Source organism: Fundulus heteroclitus, chromosome 18, assembly GCF_011125445.2.
Source record: "Fundulus heteroclitus isolate FHET01 chromosome 18, MU-UCD_Fhet_4.1, whole genome shotgun sequence".
In the NCBI taxonomy this organism is placed as follows: domain Eukaryota; kingdom Metazoa; phylum Chordata; class Actinopteri; order Cyprinodontiformes; family Fundulidae; genus Fundulus; species Fundulus heteroclitus.
The window spans coordinates 16,219,127-16,237,105 of NC_046378.1; the positions used below are offsets into that span (position 1 = coordinate 16,219,127).

At 41.5% G+C, this 17,979-nt stretch overlaps 2 protein-coding genes across 6 annotated transcripts in view; one reads left to right on the forward strand and one right to left on the reverse strand.

The window, feature by feature from the left end:
* Nucleotides 1–1,391: 1,391 nt before the first annotated feature.
* kbtbd3 (kelch repeat and BTB (POZ) domain containing 3) lies at nt 1,392–10,268 on the reverse strand. Of its 3 annotated transcripts, XM_036149890.1 has the most exons (11): nt 10,101–10,268; nt 9,837–9,997; nt 9,310–9,592; nt 6,406–6,571; nt 6,049–6,231; nt 5,564–5,737; nt 5,067–5,351; nt 4,678–4,920; nt 4,290–4,580; nt 4,054–4,203; nt 1,392–1,943 (listed from the first exon to the last, which is right to left on the reverse strand). In XM_036149890.1, exons 3-11 carry the CDS (start codon nt 9,579–9,581, stop codon nt 1,827–1,829), a joined length of 1,881 nt encoding a protein of 626 aa, XP_036005783.1. In that variant the 5' UTR covers nt 9,582–9,592; nt 9,837–9,997; nt 10,101–10,268; the 3' UTR covers nt 1,392–1,826. The 3 variants fall into 3 exon arrangements, with proteins under 3 accessions (XP_036005783.1, XP_021170464.2, XP_036005784.1); XM_021314789.2 differs by lacking the exon at nt 10,101–10,268 and having other exon boundaries at nt 9,837–10,094; XM_036149891.1 differs by lacking the exons at nt 9,310–9,592; nt 9,837–9,997; nt 10,101–10,268 and adding an exon at nt 7,496–8,019.
* Nucleotides 10,269–11,362: 1,094 nt separating this feature from the next.
* The window catches only part of fam168a (family with sequence similarity 168 member A), a 35,862-nt gene continuing 29,245 nt past the window's right edge, over nt 11,363–17,979 (forward strand). Inside the window, exon 1 of one of the 3 annotated variants that reach the window (XM_012859391.3) lies at nt 11,363–11,581. The gene's annotated coding sequence lies outside the window, so the exon portion shown is untranslated. The remainder of the gene's footprint in view (nt 11,582–17,979) is intronic. The other 2 variants (XM_012859390.3, XM_012859389.3) reach the window with 2 other exon arrangements.

Here is a 17,979-nt window from a genome sequence, read left to right on the forward strand (position 1 = left end):
TATAAAACATTACAGTTACCGAAAAATAAGGGGGGGTAGGAACTTGCCATGTTTACGGAAGTATTTTTATGCTGCACAGTTAAGACCTCTTGTATGTATGTGCTCTCCAGTTTACACAGCAGGCTGGAAAGATCTAGAGAAAAAAGTAATTAATGGAATACCTTTGAAAGCCTTAATGGTGGATACTAAACTACAGAGTAACATTGATATTCAGGAAAACCACCTATTAAACGTTATGATTAAAATATGGAATGAAACTATAAAACTTTGTCACTTAGAACAGGCCTCCAAAATTTTAAGATGGTGTGCTTATGACACCGACTTTGCCCCTAATAAATCTGACAAAAGATTCAAACTATGGGTTTCCAAAGGAATAACTGACTATAACTCCCTTGTCCACAAGGGGGCATTCCAATCTTTTGATAATTTAAAAAGAAAACATGGATTAGATACTGATGACTTCTTTAGATATCTTCAAGTAAGAAGCTATTTCAATAAAAATATCGACATGCACTCAATTAATCAAGGCTTTTTTCATACTTTCTTATCAATAATAAAATCAATGTCCCCATCAAAAATAGTTTCTAAACTATACAAAAGCATCCTTGGGTGTGAAGTGGAGAGCACATATTATGTGAAAGAAAAGTGGGAAAGGGAAGGTGGTTTCGTAATCACAGAGGAGGGTTGGGAACATATATGTGAAATACAATGGGCTACAACTGGATCAAATGTCTGGCGTGAATTCTGTTGGAAGAATATCATGAGGTTTTTCATTACACCAGCACAGAAAAAATACCAAGGGACGAGTGATGCTTGTTGGAGATGTAACAGTGAAGGTGCCAACCATTTCCATATTTTTTGGGAATGTGCGATCATACAAGAATATTGGTCAGAGATTCACTACCATTTACAGAATGTATTCTCTATTGTTTTTCCCTTGTCATTTGAATGCTTGTACTTAGGTAGAATAGAGGTGGACAACTTCAGTAATTATAGCAGAAAACTTTTGTACATTTTGTTGGCAGCTAGTAAGAAAGCAGTCACAAGGAAATGGCTGAAGCCTGACTGCCCAACGGTCGATGACTGGATCAATATTGTCAAAGAGATCTACACAATGGAAAAAATCTCTTTCCTCATCAAAGTGAAACTGGATGCTTTTTACGCTTTTTGGTCTAAATGGACAGAATATGTGAAGCCTACTCATACAGACTTTATGTAAAAATCCCAGTGAAATGTCATGTGACTGCAATGTTTCTGCTCCCCACAATGTTCACTGATGTTCTTAACTGTTTAAAAATGAAAATATGTGAAAGAGCAAGCATACAGTAAATGTATACAATGTAATTTGTAATGTACAATATGCTTTTTCAATAAAAAGTAAATTTGAAAAAAAAAGGAAAGAAAAAAGCAAATCTGTTATTAGACAAAAATAAAGTCTTGTTCTGCAGGAGAGCTGATTATCATGCTATGTCTATGACCGCGTGCTCTGATTTGTTTCTTGTTCATGAAAAATAATCTGTTACTAAAATAAAACTTTTAAAATTTCTTAACGGGGGCCTCCATGGGAGGATGTAATAAGCCTTAGGTGCCTCAGGAATACAACGCTTATGATAACGTTTACACGAGTTAAACAAAAGTGGCCATGTGACTCAGGAGTGGTGATGAACACTGACTGTCGTACTGTTTTGAGATGTTGGCCATCCACAGTGTGCACACGTTGAAAAGCCATGAGAGATCAATGCAGACATGCACATCCAGCATCATTTAGCTCCATGGGTGCACGCATGTGTGTTTATATGTGTGAAGGAAGTGTTGTTTGTTGGGCGTCATTCTGCCCATGGGTCTCTGTATCGGTTGAAGCTGATGATCTGACAGTGAAACTCGGTAAGTGCTCTGGGCATCGGTGTCACTTCCTCCCATTGACTCCTCCCACTGTGGTACACCTGCACCAAAACAGACAAAAATGTCTTCTTTTAGAAAAGATCCTCCGAGAGCTTTGACACATTTACGGCTTAAAAAATTTAGATGGATCTAAAGTCCTTGTAATTGTTGACAAAGCTCTAAATCAAGGGTGTCAAACTCAAGTCCTCGAGGGCTGGGGGCCTACAACTTGTAAATGCGTCCCTGGTCCAATACACCTGAGTCAAATGGCTGAATTAGTTCCTCAGTATGCAATCAGGCGCTGTGTCTAAAATGTTCTAATTATAGAACTAGACCTTTCGTGAGGTCAATAGCAAGAACCCTATCGGGGGTAGGAAAGGAGCTTCGGACCGCTGTGCCGATTTGAGACAGCCTCATACGTCATTGCGCGACGGAAACTCACATGGATGATGCTAGTCAGATTTGGGCCCGCAGTCTTTCCAAAAAAGAACTACAAAGTGCGCTCTCTCTTCTCTCCAGACGTTTTTGTTCATTTCTGCGAGGTGGGCTGTGCTTATACGTCATGTCACGCAAAGGATTGTGGGATTCCTTACAGAAGAAGTTGACAAGCTTCTTATGCTATAGGAATTATGATAAGAAGCATACAGGCTCCTTTTCCCACCTCCTTCCTTACCGACTGCACTATTGGGGCAGCACTTGTCATGGCGAACGCTGTCGCACTTCAGCTTTGGCTAAAGAGTGCTTACCTAGTGTGACAGCTGTTCCAACTGTCACACAGAGACAGGAATGGTAAAGGGTTTCTGTTATTCTTTTTAATATTACTTTACATATTGATTAGTGAATAGTTTAGGTTCATCTCTTTAAAATTGTTTTCATTAGTCTGACACTTTAGTTAACTATTTGCAGTGCACACATTTAGTTAACTTTGTTTGTCAGTTCTCTTGTATTTTGTTAAATGCAACAAATTCATTTTCTTCTTTTGAGTTACCAGTTTCCTCTGGCCCGGAAGCTGAAATCATACAGATGAGCTCCAGCTGATGGCTGTCAAATTTCATCAGCGGGTCGTTCCATTTGTTTGCCAGAGGAAGGGGAAATTTTGCCTTTAGTTTATTTAATTTTACCATTTCTTTAATGTATCTTCTTTTTGGTAACTTAGTTCAATAGTAATATTTATCCAATTTAAAGATTTAGTTATGTGCTGACCAGTATTTGTTTAAGTTCTTGTGTGTTTAACTACCCCCTGTGTGTGAATTAGCAGTGGTCTGATCAGCCACTATTTAAGTTCCCCCTCATGTCTCGTTTGTTAGGTCAGTTTTGTGCTTGAGTTCTTTGTGTTACTACCTGAGTTGTAGTTTGTTATGTTGACCTCAGTTTTTGGGCCCCAATTTATCATTTTTGTATAATTTTTGGATTTTTGTAATAAATTAAGAATATAATTTTTGAAATTTCATCAAAGTCTCTTTGGCTGGTCTATGTAAAACCTTCACACCTAGGCTTCATCTGAATGCCTCTTTTGGGTGAGGACTCTTTAGCTCCGGGTAGGGGAGCTGCTGGGCTGCTGCATACTCAGTTTAGTCACACAGTAATGTTGGTGCGTACTTTTAAGGGACGTTGTTGGGATCTTGTAACATCGGGAGCTTCAGCCCAGACCTGTCACTCCTCTTCCTCCTTCTTTAAAAAAAGCCCTTTACAGTCTATATTTATGCATTTTCCCAACTATATTTATCCCTCGCGCCCAGCGCAGGACTGAAAAGTAATGAAGAAATGTTTCCGCTTCCCTCACCGCCTCCACCAGGTATCATTGAACATTATTATTATGCTGGGACCGGCCAATTAGTTCCTAAATAGCCTATTGTTTTTTTCTATAGCCATCTAGGCTGTGTAGAAAAGTGAGGAACAGTGAAGTGGAGAGCTTAAAGGGCAGCGCCTATACTCATAGAATTTGGGGTTACGATCCATAAACAAAAGTAGTGCTGCAGCCTTTATGCACGCTAATCTCAGGCAAAGGTTAGTATGATCTCAGCCATGTTTTCTCTTTTGGTCAAAACTGTTTTCATTTTTAAAAAGGATAATTCTGTTTAGTTTTGAAGTTAGTTTATATTGCTGAGATTACTTTTTTTCTGTATTTTTTTATTTTAGAAAAGCTCAAGTGTAATAGTTCTTACGGTTTACCTGAACTTCGTCTGTAATCTCATCCGGGGAATAGTCTCCGCCCAGAATGTAGATTCTGTCCCGCATGCTTACGGCTCCTGCGTTGAACCCTGCGCATTCAAACGAGCCCTCGCCCTTCCACACAGAGGTTTCTGGGCAGAAACTGTAAACCTGAATGAAAACACAGTGTACTTGAAGTCCGACGTGTCAACCAACCGGTAAATATGTAAAATAAAGGCTGGGCACACACTGGTCACCTTGTACGTTGACAGATCGCAGAGGTGAAGCGTGTTGTTCACTGACACCGCCTTCACCAGCGTGGCGTGGAAGAACTGCCCAAACTCCGCCACCAAGCGGCTCCACTGGTCCCGCCGGGCGTCGTAGCAGAAGAAGCAGTCGAGCGAGGGATTAAAGGAGTCTGTGATCTCCACCTCAGACCCGAGCGTGTAAATAACACTGCCACAAGCACTGGCCTCTGGGTAGAAGATGGCAGTGGGCAGGTGGCTGACGGAGCACCAGCTCTGGGTCAGAGGATTATAATACTCCACCTTCAATGCAAGATGACAAAGGTACAGACAGTGTTCCTCCTTTACAATGTAGAAACCTAACAATGATTGGTTATGTTGATCGTAGAAACTGTTATACCTCCAGAAGACTCTGGGCATCCCCTCTGGCTCCCTTGGTCCGTCCTCCGATGACGTACACCCGGTCGAGGCAGGTCACAGCTGCGTGCATGGTTCTGGGCTTCAGCATGGCCGGTGCAGGCGTGCAGGTTAAGGTCACAGGGCAAAAACACCAAACCTCATCGATGGCGTCGTGGTCGGGTTCGGCCACATGGAGGCGGATTGCCCGGCTGCAGTTCCCCCGGCAACCGCCTGTGACAAACATCTTAGGGACAGCGAAAGCAGAAACAGTGCTTTATAAAAAATAAAAAAAAACGATATTAAGAATGTTTTTTAAATAATATATTTTAAATGAAGAATGTTTCCCTTCATAACACCGACAACCAGAATAATCTCTAATCCAGAGTGTACCTTCTCAGCATAGCTGGTCAGGTAAGACCCGGGTGGATCTGGCATGGAAGCCTCCCCCGGCTCTGTTTGCAGCTCTCTCCACCGGTCCGTTTCCAGACAGTAGCAGAAGGTGTGGCGGTTCTCCCCGTTCTCCTCTGTCTTGTGAATGTAGATGTAGCTCTGGGTGGTCGCGGGCCTAGCATCAGTCAGCAGGCCGTCGTACTGCGTCTGTCTGCTCTGGGCCTCTGATAGCAGTGTAAGGCAGGAGTCGTCACTGCTGAGGAGCACGTCTGAATCACGTAAAGTCTGCCGGATAACACAGACAACGTGAAACGGTGATAAATGACAAAGAACTATGAAAGTATTTTTTTTAGATCCTCTAAAACCTGAAGTGTTACTGTTACAGATTACAACATGGTATAACTGTTTTAATCACTGCCAAGAAACAGACAGATCTCAAAAACAACATGACATAAATCCACTGTGTTTTTAACTGTGCCCAGAGAGATTGCTCGTACCTTCAGGGAGGCTGCAGGCAGGTGGTGTAGTCGGGTCATAGACATCAGTTCTGAAAGCAGCTTCTGTCTCCCTGGCAGATCGTGGTGAATCCATCTAAGGAGAGACATCACAACTGCCTCCTCGCTGGGAACGTTCAGCGCATCTGACCTTAGGCAGGCCTTTAAGACATTTTCCTAAACACAGCAACAGAAACTGTAAAAACCACATCATGGCAAGCAAAACACAAATGAGAATCTGTGTCGAATGATTTTAAGATGCAATAAGAGATTGGAGACTTTTCAGTTATAAATAATTATGCAGTCATTGAAAGTTGGGTTTTAAATTGAACAGTGTATTTCCCTACAGCAGTTGATTAAATGAGATGTTGACTACACAAAGGATTAGTGCTGATAAATTGACTAAAAAGAGTAACAATTTAATACAATTTGCAGAGGAAACTGCCCCAGCTCTTTTGCGTGCCTGCAGCACCCAGACACAGGATCACCTGCATGTCGAGGAACTCCTGAGTTTCGGACAGGTCAAAATAGTTCCCAACAACAAACTCGCTGGCACTACGAAGAAGAGAGGCTGAACCATAAGCCTCTGCCAGGGACAAGAGGGTAAGACAGTTACAAAGGTCCATCGCTCCTACAAGGAAGTCACTGCACGCCCTGGACAGCACAGGAACCTGAAGAGAGAATTGAGATGCCGATTCATTCATCCTAAACAATGACAACTTAAAGGATAGCGCGACCAAGCGCACGCTACAAAAGTGAGGAAACATGGTCACAAGAATTGAACTACCATGAATGATGATGTAAAGCAGGAGGTACGACAGAAAATCCAATGGTTGCAGTATTACCTGCAGAAAAGAGGCGAGCTGGAACAATATGTCAACGTTGCCATCAGTGATGAGAATCTCTCCAGAGTAGGCAAAGTCCAGGAAAGAGCCCACAGCCTTGGGGCACTGATTAGCCAGGGTAACTGAGCCATCTCCACACTCTCGCATGTCAACCTCAAACATGGCCCTAAACACAACAGGAGTGTATGCTGTCACGTTGAACTGATCAAAAGATGGACACATTTGAAATGTCACGCCATTAATTTCACATTTTGTTGTGTTACGAGCACACATTCCAGCACACTTTGTTGGTATTCCATCGGATAGATCAACACAGAGTAGTGGAAGGAAAAAAATACACATGGTTTTTGAAAGTTTACTAATAAAAGTTAGCAAAGTGTGTTAAGCAGTTGTTTTAACCCTCTTTCTTTGATAGCCTGAATAAGAAATCCAATGCAACAAACTGTCCTTAGAAGTCTACCGATCAGAAAACAGAATCTACCATGCATGTAAATTAATCCCAGCATAAATTGTTAGTAAAGAGCATCATGAAGGTCGAGGGGACAATGACAATGACAATGCCATAAATAAGTCTAAAGTAGGTTTTAGAAAACAAAAACAACAATGTTCCAACTCCTCTGCAGATCCACAGTTCAGTCTGTCAGTAGAGCAACTGTTAGAAGTAGACGCCACAAATCTAGTTGACATGAAAGAGTGTCAAGAAGAAAGCTATTGTTCAAAGACAGCCATGAGAATTCCTGCGTAAATCCTAATATACGGCATCTTGAGTGGATACAGGAAACGTGCAAACCGATGCTCTCTGGCAGAATGCTTACTTTGCATGAGACCCTGAACAAGACCTACACAATACATTGAATTGCAACATTTGGTCCAATAGCATATTCAGATGCTATGCTTTAAACTCTGTGTTCCGGTAGCACTTGAAAAGATTTTTAGTAGACCAACTTTCTAACAACCGATGAGACACTGTGATAATAGGAAACACAGAGAGTAGGGTGAAAGATGTCAGTTAATCATAATCAATATTGTTCTCACAATATTCAACAATGATCTTGCAACGTAATATTTTCCTGATATTATGCAGCCATACCCTGAACACATCATGGAGCATCATGCACCGTGGATCGTCAGTAGCTTTCCAGTCCATGATAATTTTAAAGGATGGGAAGGCTAAACATAACTGATTGGAAGGTAAGTGGAGCCATACACAGGACAGTCCTGGAAGTATGGAGCACAGATTCACCTTTGAGCAGAAGGGAATGACTTTTAAGCATATTCATGACTTAGCATACCCCAATCAAATCTGCTACAAAATGGCGCAGCTGTTGTGTAGCCACGCTTTTCGTGATCCATTGCAACATAATCTCATCCAGATGTGTACTTAATGATGCAAATCTGAATGACAATAAAGAGAGGCTTTAGTCTAACAAAAGTGCAGACCCAACTCAATTTTCCCAATAGGATTTAGGTTGTGGCAAGACTTGAAGATTTATGCTTACAGCACCTAGAATGACCGAGCTTTAGCTATCTTGTAAAACAGTATAAAAATGAATGGGGAAAGAATATAACATATCTAAATTCATCAGAAACAAATTTGGTCCGCTCCCTCTCCCAAGAACATCTCAAGTCTCCGCTAGGTGCGGAGCCCATCCCCCCACGTCCTTCCCTCCTCCACTTCATTGGCGGGCGCCTTGGCCCCCTGGCGCATTAGTTGGCTTCGGGTTTGGGGCGGGTTCCCGGGCGTGCGCCCACTCCCGGCGGCCTCTTCGCGGGGCCTGGCCCCCCGGGGGGCGGCCGGGGCCCTCGTCGCGGGGGCGGGGCGCCCCTGGGGCCTCTGGCCCTCAGGGCCCATGGCCGGGACCACTTCAGCAGGGCTAGCTGCCGGCGGAGCCCACGGGCTCGTCTCCGCGGCTCTTGAGGGCGTCGGCATTGCGGTGGCTGGGGGATTTCCTCGGGGTCGTCTCTGCTCCTTCCTCCTGGGCGACCTGCTTTAGGGACCCCTTTGGGAGTCCGGGGTTAGGGGTCCCCTGACGCCTGCCTCTGTGCTCGGGGAAGGTGGGTCTTCGGTTCTCCACAATCACTATCAAGCTATTTCTGGATAATGTTCACCTAAACTAGTGCACTTTCACATCTCCCACAGGTGCTGGGTCCCAGGTATTAAGTGTTCACTTATATACAGTAATCTTATAATTTATTTATTTATTTATGTTTTTTCACTTTCTTTTTTCAAATATCACATTACACATGTCAGCTTACATAATAATATATATGATTTAGCAATGGCATCTAGGTGTTATTCGAGTGTATCTGTTGCTTTATGTCTGTTGGTTGTGCTGTTCTTTTTGCATCTCTCTTTCCAGGTGATGGAGCAGACAAAGAAGGTTTTATCATTCTCTCCCTTTTATCTCCTCTTTCTTTCACCTCTACTCTTTTTTTTCTTTTCTTTCACTTTTTGTTCTTCCTTTACTCTCCCATTGTCATGTCCATATAATTTGAAATTCTCCTTGCAGGAATCATAATAAAGCTATTTACAAGCATAAATCAAGTGGAGCACTATGGCGAAAGCTGTTTGCTCCACTTGTAAAAGCAAAATCTGTCGAGCTCTATCTGGCATTGAGACATCAATTCCTATTGCCATATTGCTAGACAGGACACTGGAAAAAAAAAAAAAAAAAAAAAAAAAAAAGAAACAAATTTGCAACTATAGTTAAAGAAAAATGTTGTTCCATAAAGTAATGACTCAGGAGAATGAATATATAACTGCAATTCATTCTCTAGATTTTAAATCACGTTCTCAATCATCCACTACTTTGCCATGATCTATATAACCCAAAACACCAGTAAAATACACCAGACAGACAGACGCACACACAAACACACACAGACAGACACACAGATAGATACCTGAAGAAATCACTACATGCTGCTAGGACACATCTGTGACAGGAGAATTTGTGCTCCTGGACTATGATTGTGAAATCAAACAGCAGACCTCGCTCCCTGAACGATCTGAGCACACCAAGGAGCTGCAGTCCCTGGGACTCAGCCACTCGTAACTGTGTCTGTCGTTCTGGGGCCCCATTACATTGAGGGTTATTCCCAGGTTTACGATCTGCAGGGGGGCTGCTGTTGGGGGTGGAGATCAAACTTGCACACAACCCTTGATGTTCATCCATACTGCCACAATCTGCAATGAAACAAAAGCAAAATTAGGATTTTACAGCTAACTAGAAATGTTAAAGGTATACTTAGTGGTTTTTAAATGCGTTTGTGTACAAGAATGAGGAATTCAAATTTCACAATCTATTATCTAATTTAAAACATGCTTTTTGGCCCTTTATATCTATAACCAAATAGACATTGAAGTGAATTTGGGCCTCAGTCGTTCTAAATAACTAAAAAACATAACTTAGCATACAGACACAGAATACCTGTGAAAAGTACGGCAGGCTCAATATTCCAAAGCAGAAGTATCTCTTCACGGTGTCAGCACCTCGGACAGTTCTCGTGTCATGCCGCGACAACTTCCGGAAACGCCAAATCACGCGATGATTCAAAGGGCCTTTCGTCTTTTTTATGGACAAACGTGTCGCTGCAAAATCGTTGCATGAATGAGGGTTATTTTTGAACATGTCAACGACATTCTTGTGTCAATCGGTGACAGCTAGCTACACACGTTATGACTGACGTATTACCTTCCGAGACCGCAAAGGTGACTGGGTAGTGTAGTTCTTTGTAATTAGCAGCTTTGCTGACAGAAGCCCCGCGTGCAGTTCGCCACTAGTTGTGTATGAAACTGAGCAAATGCGGAAAATCTTATACACTAGGGTAAATACATTTACAGAAATCCTAAAGACTGTCAACCCCCCCCCCCCCCCCCCATTTAAATAGATTTTCCATAAAATAAAATGTAAGGCAAACGAGTGTTGATTTAACGAGGATAATACTGTCTGAAAAGATAGTCAAAACATTTGGTGCATTCAAGAACCAATTTTAAACTGTGTTTTTTTTTAGCGGCAATAGTTATTACTTTGTGTTATCTATTTTGTATATTTATCGGAAGGTTCTGAAATGTTGCAGGAATGCATTACAAGATCATTACAATCAACCTGCTTATGTGTAATGAGGTGGAAAATAAAAACAAAACCGCAAAGCCATGATTCTCTGTAATTTGTCAAGAGAAAAAATAGAAAAGAAGCAAAAATATTTTGTCAAAAATACAAAGAAATCCCGAATTCTACGTATTATGGAGAGTAACGAACGACATAGTGTAACTGCGTATTTATTTATTCCTTTATTTATTCAAAAGCTGTGTTTTTTTTTTGTTTTGTTTTGTTTATTAATTTACTTAATTAATCAACAGCATGAAAGATTGGAAACTCGGGAGAGCTCGGATTTCAACCTTGCTCTCGGGTTCAACGCGTTCAACAATCCGAGCTGTACTTGTTGTCTCATCTTTCGCCACCTGATGGCGCTGTCCTACTGCCGGCTATCCACGGGGCAAAAGTGAACGGAGAACCGAATTTGATTTGCTCCAACCTTAACTTCCGATAACGCTGCGGTTTCATTTCATCGCCTCATCATTACTATTCAATGACCGAAAAACACACATATGGCGTACAGCAATAACAGGGAAGTAAATAATAACAACAACTATTATAATAATAATAGTAATAATAACAACAACAACAACAACAAAACAATTAGTGTTAGTAGTAGTGTATCCTAAATGTGTCATCTTAATTGCTGTTGGAATTATAAAATGTTGTCATTTTTTTAACATGAACATTGGATGTATATTTCTTACAGTATCCCCCCAATTAACTATAAACTACATTGATATTGTCAGCCTATTATTAGACATCATCCTCTTTTTACATTATCTGTGGGTCGTGCCCCCTCCTCTCTCCTTGCATCCCTGCATCCCTCCCTCCCTCCCCCGCCCGCCTCTCTCCCTCCCGGCGGTGCATCCCCATCCCCCACACACGGTGGCCGTCTCTCCGTGTGAAAGCTGTCTTCCCTCCAGTGCTACTGGCCCGACAAAAAAAAAAAAAAAAAACGTTGCCGTAGCAGAGCCAGTCAGTCCGCCGCACCGATCCGAAGCCGAGCAGACCCACGGGAGAGCGAAAGAAATACGCGCGGAGAGAATCTTTCACTGTTCCACCGAGTGGTTTTGGTAAGTTTAAGTGCACGGGATAAATGTCTCGTGTGTCGACTTTTAAAGTTTTTTTTTTTTCCACCCCCCTGTTTTTTCTTCTCTCCCCCTCCACCTCCCTGTATCCCTTCAATTGTCCTCCGTGAGGAACTAGCGGGCTATGCTAGGCTAAACGGCTAGCCGAGATAGCGAGATCAAACACTTGGCGAGTCTTTTTTTGGGGGGGGTTCCCTTTGAGTAATTCCTGGCTAAGCTTTTTGGTTGGGACCTTCGACCCGGTGCAGTCCGGTATGAGCTACTGTTATGTGTTTTTAGCCATTTTCTACTGCCCCTCCTCCTCCTCCTCCCCCCCTCCGGCTAGGTGGCTAATTAGCGGTGTGCGCGGCGATGGATGCTGGGATGCAGCGGCGGGGCTAGCGCTCCGTCTTTTCTGTCTAGCTTCGATGCTAAGCTAACGCTAGCATTACACGACTCGCACAGTTTCCTGCGTGGACTGCTTCGGGAGTGGGTTGGTTGGATCGCCATTCCAGCGGTTAGCCAGTCTGGCGATAATTGGCAAGATGGCATCTCGGGGTTGTTATCCAGAAATCGGTGGATTTTTTTTTTTCTTCTTCTTCTTCTTCCAAAATGGTGTCTTAAGCTTGTTTGAGTGTGACCATTTTTGTCCAACCGTGGCAGTTTTTTTTTTTTTTTTTTTTTTTTTTTTAAAGGGGGCTTCTGCGCGCTGCCACGCTCCGACATATAAACATGCAAACCACTGATGAGGTGGGAAACGCAAATGTTTGGTAACTGCGCCGTGTTTCTCTCTCCACCCCCCCCCGGGCTACGGGCTTTGTTATTTGTGAAAACAAGCGTGTTTTGGAGTTTTGACTCACGGCTCTCAGAATTCCTCTGCGGGCTCAGATCAGTCAGTTTATACTGTAAGCTGCAGAGAGAGGCACATGTCTGCTTTCTAGATGTTGTCATCCTCACCCCCCCCCCCCCCCCACAAAAAAAAACAACAACAACAAAAAAACGCATCATTTGGACATGATATGCATGCAGAAATAATCTGTTTGCTTTAGCAATGTGCGAAAATTCCGGTTCCCGCTGGTTTGATGAGATCTTCTTTGAGTGTCTCTTGATTTCTCATCCGCTAGAAAACAAAATGAGATGTTTTTTTTAGCAGTTTTGACAGGTTAGTTACGTCTTTAATTACTTCTGGCAGACTTGATCATCAGCAGCAGTGCTCTACGCAGTTTTACCGTCGGCGCTAAAAGAGTAGAAATACCTTTTATTGTCCCACAATGTGGGAAATTCAGGTGTGACGGTGGCAAAAAACACGTAGACAATATGCACCTGATATACATAGAATAGAATAAAACAATTCTCCTTTGTCAACCTGGTATGAGATCCTCACTGTACAACATTAATTAATAAGGCCGTGTTATTGCTTTATTCACACACAAATTTTAAATTCATGTACACTAGAGTGGCACAGTGTTGGACATTTATGACATTTTCCTTTGTTTTTGTTTTTTCCCCTCTAATTTGCCACCGTTGCAGTATTATCACCATTCTCCACATGCTGTCTCATCTTGGTCACTTTCTGATCTTTTTCATGGATAAAGTGCAGTGGAAGTCTATCCAGGTGCCAGATATAACATTGGCATATTATCAAAATTTGCTTGCCGCCAGAAGCGCTAATGTCTAAGTGTTTCATCCAAGTGTTTCATCCAAACAGTCCTTTGGAATTTGTAACACTGCATATACTGATATTTTTTACCTGATATATTTACCTGATATATGCTAAAAATATTTATATATTTTAGCATATAAGGCAATAGCAATATATTTTTATAGTGTTGTATCCGGATACAATTCTAATAAAAAAAATTAGTATTGTATCTGGATACAGCGTTTGACTTACGATACTTTTGACAATCCTGCTACCAACTACTAATCACATTTCCTTCAGGATGCGTCTGCTGTTTAATTTTATTTCATAAAACAAAATGTCTTCATCTTGAGCATCAGAAATTATATTAATTCTGCTTGATAAACAAACAGTGTAGGGCCAACTCAATAGCTCTTGCTTAAAATTTCATCAGGCTAAAATAAATTAAGGGGGGGGGGGTGCGTCTCTTCCTTGTTGTAGCTCCACTTCCTTCAGTTTTTGCAGAGAACTAGACGCAGTCAATAAAAAGGCTGAAAAATGGGCTTAATGCTCAAAAATGATGTATTGGCTGATTGAATTTCATCATCAGCTGAAGGTGACCCCCGATTGCCACGCGAGAACAGGGGAGGGATGGTATGTGTGTGCGGAAAACAAGCTGAATGGTCGGTGGGCTGCACAATGTAGCCGTAAAAACGTCTGACTATTGAAAGCGGCTGTCACTCCATGTTTTGGTCATCGGTGGCTCTCTGGCGCACTTAATCACTTATTCTCTGTGTGATTTGAACAGCTTAGTGATTTACTCATTACTGGTGAGTAAATAAAACACAGATGGCACAAAACTAAATTGTGCTTCCCTCTGGTTCACCTTGTCCAACTTGCAGTCACTCAACCAGATCTTCTTTTCCTTAAGCTGCCAGATGGAAGAATCGGCATTATTCTACACTTGCCTGTGCTAATAAAAACAGTATTGGCATATTGGAAGCTTGAGTTTTACTGACATAGTATATTATTGGAGTTTATTATTAAATGTGGGAAGTTATATAAAGACAAATGAACAAAGGAGGTACGGAAATTAGCATTTTGGCTTCCGTGGTTAGAGCACGTGAAGAGATGGTAAATGTTTTTGACTGGTTTAGAATTACATGTAAAAATTAGTAACACATTTTTCATGCTAAAAATTAAATGCACCTTTAAAAAGAAAAAGCACCTAAGAAATTTTATTTTAAATTGAAGATAAAAATTCAAAGCCCCTTTTGTGGAAAGGTCAGGTCAGTCGCTCAATAGCTTTGTGAACTGCTGCTTAAAACCTGTCTTTATAAAATAATTAACCATCTAGCGGAGTTGATTGCAACTGTTTACTTTTCAAACATTTCTGCATAAAAATGTCAACATTACTAGAAAAATAAATCCTAGTGATCCAATATAGCAATTCTCATCGTCCAAGTCCATTTAAGCTCCACTATCCAGGGGTCGCCACATGAGGTTTATACAGCTGGCACACAGACTTAGCAGCATTTTTTACGCCGAATGCAGACTTGTTTTTGAACCTGGGCCCCTCATGTCAAAGATGTGGATTCACCCCACTACACATTAGTGAGATAGTGTGTAAATAATCTATATTGATATAATCGACAATAATAAGAAAATAATTACTCAAAGATACTGATTTGTTTCAAGAGCGATAATCTGCTGCTGGAATTTCAAACTCTAACCTATTGGTTAGAGCCAAAAAAAAATATCCGCGACCTTATTTATTAACAAGGCAAATGCAAAAGTGTTGTTGGGAGAAACTTTCCCCAAAAGGCAGACGGACAAGAAAAAAACACAATGCTCATTTGGTACAAGCTAATGCCGCAGCACTGGTATTTGAGAATATCTTAAAAAGGTCAGTGAAGCTCCTGTATCTGCAATAGTGCAGTAGAGTACCTCCCTGGAAGACACGAACAAACACTAACTTGTTAATTATTAGCTTCATGGACACAGACAGCCCAATGAGGCATTCTAAAACCTTTTATGCTGCATTAAGCAACTGTCACCAAATATATCGCACACATAGAGAGCTTGATGCTACGGCTACTTAGCTAAAGTTTATTGCAGTCCAGTTAGTTGTATGCGGTCTGCATATTGCGTACAGTGATAGTAATACAATGGTAAAATTGTAAAATATTAGGATTGCATACTAGCTGTAAATTAAAATAGTTCTTTACTGTTGCACCAATGGAAGGTTTGACATAAAATCTATAGAACTGACTAACGCCAGTGGGATTTAAAAGATGCAGGTAAACACCACAACACTGAGGTATACATGATAATTACCGATATAATGTACATTTCCCTGTCCTTTTAACAGTGTGTGTGTGGTGGGGGGGGGGGGGTGACAACACCGCTAACATCACCATTCTGTTTTGGGTAAACATCCCTTTATGTTGTGCTGCATCACCATCACTTACTGTGTTTACATACGTAAAATTCCTTGATTGGATTGAAACATGTTCGGAATGAAAGAGAAAAAAATTCGGAATACATTCTTTATATGGGCACAAAAAATCAGTTAATCTGATCATGACATACATTTACATGCACCAGACTTTATTCAGAATACAACCACTGTGACACAGGCAGAGTCCTCAAATTTCCCTAAAAATCACAAATATACAATCAAATACAGAAAACGGACCAGAGCCCTTACCAGGATTTTTTTTTCAACGTAACTGCGTCTGGTACTAGGGGTGGGGAGCGCTGCGTAATGCGGCTCAAAGGGGGCTCTTTGTCAAGCTAATAACAGCTAGCGTTAGTTTATGTTGTCCAGGAGGTTTATAACTGCACTGATGCTCGTTCAAGAGCATTACCGACTTTTTTTACGTTGCATCTCAAACATCCATGTCATACTGTTCCGTTATGCCCATGAGCTAATAGGCTAATTTCAGCGTAATTGTGACAACTTACGCTGAAATGTGCTGGCAAGTACCCTGCGGACAGTTCCATATACAAGCAGATGTAGAAATGCGTTTGTTCTGTGTTTTCTGGGCATCCAGAATGGACCTGTACCGGTTTCTAAGAACTGTTGAGGCATAATAACGCTCAGGGGCTTAGCTAGCAACACGTGCTATTGGTCTTCCTGCTTGACAGGACGAGACACACGCATGCGCAGTCAGGGCAATTTCCTCACATCCGAATAATTCAATTGAAGTGTTTAGATGGACGCTGTTCGGATTCAGTCGGTATAAACCACCTGGTTCATTCAGAATAAATTGTCATTCCGATTGAGGTTAGACCGATCGCAATATTCCAATTAGCCTGTTTACGTGGCAAATTTTTATTCTGATTGGCCCGCTATTCCGATTACTTACGTATGTAACTTTTGCATCATGATTGTCGTGTGCGAATTCATCTCCGTTATCTGATTAGCTTCAACATCAACGTTACCGTTCTTGTTGGCTGTATGAGTTGGACTATTTGTCATAATTACATTACACTCTCACCAACACACTCAGAATGTCTCCTGTATGAAATTATATCTCGGGGATAAATCACAGCCTGCAGCCTGAACACACAATGTACCTGGCATTCACACTGTGTTTATAGAAGTTGAGAGGATACTGTGAGCTGGTTTTAATTAGCTTTATGCTATTGAAAAGCTTTATTCCTGCGTATGGCCTTTATTGTGATTTGCCGTCTTGATGCTCTATTGGCTTAAACCCTTGTGTTATTGTCCAGGCTGTCCTGCGGGGTATAACCAGACCCTCAGCTACAATACTGGTAGTCGGGTAAATCAAACGAGGTGGTGAGCAGTTTTAACAGACCATTCTGAAGCATGAAGCTCAATGTTTATTTGCTGATTTTAGCATCTAGGCTGCTAGTTGCCGCTGAAAGAGAATGGCGTCCCTGTAGGTTCCCTCTACATGTAGTGAGGACAACGCATCCTCTGAAAGCAGGCTTAAAGTCCAACACTTGGTGCTATTTGGTGGTTTAAATATCTCTGCCTTACTTTCATTGTTTTTTTTTTTTTTTAAGGAAAAGGAGGACAATGAAACTTGTGAATTTGAGCAAGCGAATAGAACTGCATTGCATAGAATGTGCCTTTTTAGAGTTTTTTATCAGCTCTTGGCGATGGCAATACATCAACATTTTGTCTTTCACGCCCTAGACCATCATATCACCAAGACACCCCTAGTTGGGATGTATTTTTTGCGATTGTAATTTTAAAAATGCGATGTTGCTGCTCAACAGTGGGGTTCTCCTTCACGTTTTCTTGTGTTTTTTAGTTTGGATTATTTAGTGTGATGTCTGCAGACTACCCTCCATTTACTTTGGATCAAATTCAGTCATAGTTATCCTGTAATACAACAGTAGTATTTGTATTTCACATAATGAACCCATATTTTACAATGTTCCTATGGGATGAAATGAAACACATTATGAACTGATATGCACACATGCAGAGTCTGCTCTATGTATTTTTTATGGACCTTAGATGTTTGGCCACTGATGAAACACTTTGGTTGAACAGCAGGTCTTCAAAGCTGCTGCTCATTAATAAGAGCTGTATTTGTGCAAAGGCAGTTGAATAACATTTTATATGCAATAAAATGCTCTTATTTCATCTTCTTCTGTTTGCTCAGTTCCGCCTGCACCACACGCAATAAGGACTGTCTTCTGCTAATATTGCCACGCGTTATTGATTGTTTATCTTGGATTTATCTTCCAAGACCTAGACGACGGGGGGTGAGTGTGTATCATGAGGGTGGGCACACTTGGGTTC

Coding starts and splice junctions, on each gene's coding strand:
- kbtbd3 (XM_036149890.1), bottom strand. CDS start 9,581: ATGGATGAACATCAAGGGTTGTGTGCAAGTTTGATCTCCACCCCCAAC. Junction 4,204..4,289: donor GCGATCTGTCAACGTACAAG/GTGACCAGTGTG, acceptor GTTTTCATTCAG/GTTTACAGTTTCTGCCCAGA. Junction 1,944..4,053: donor AGATTACAGACGAAGTTCAG/GTAAACCGTAAG, acceptor GTTTTGGTGCAG/GTGTACCACAGTGGGAGGAG.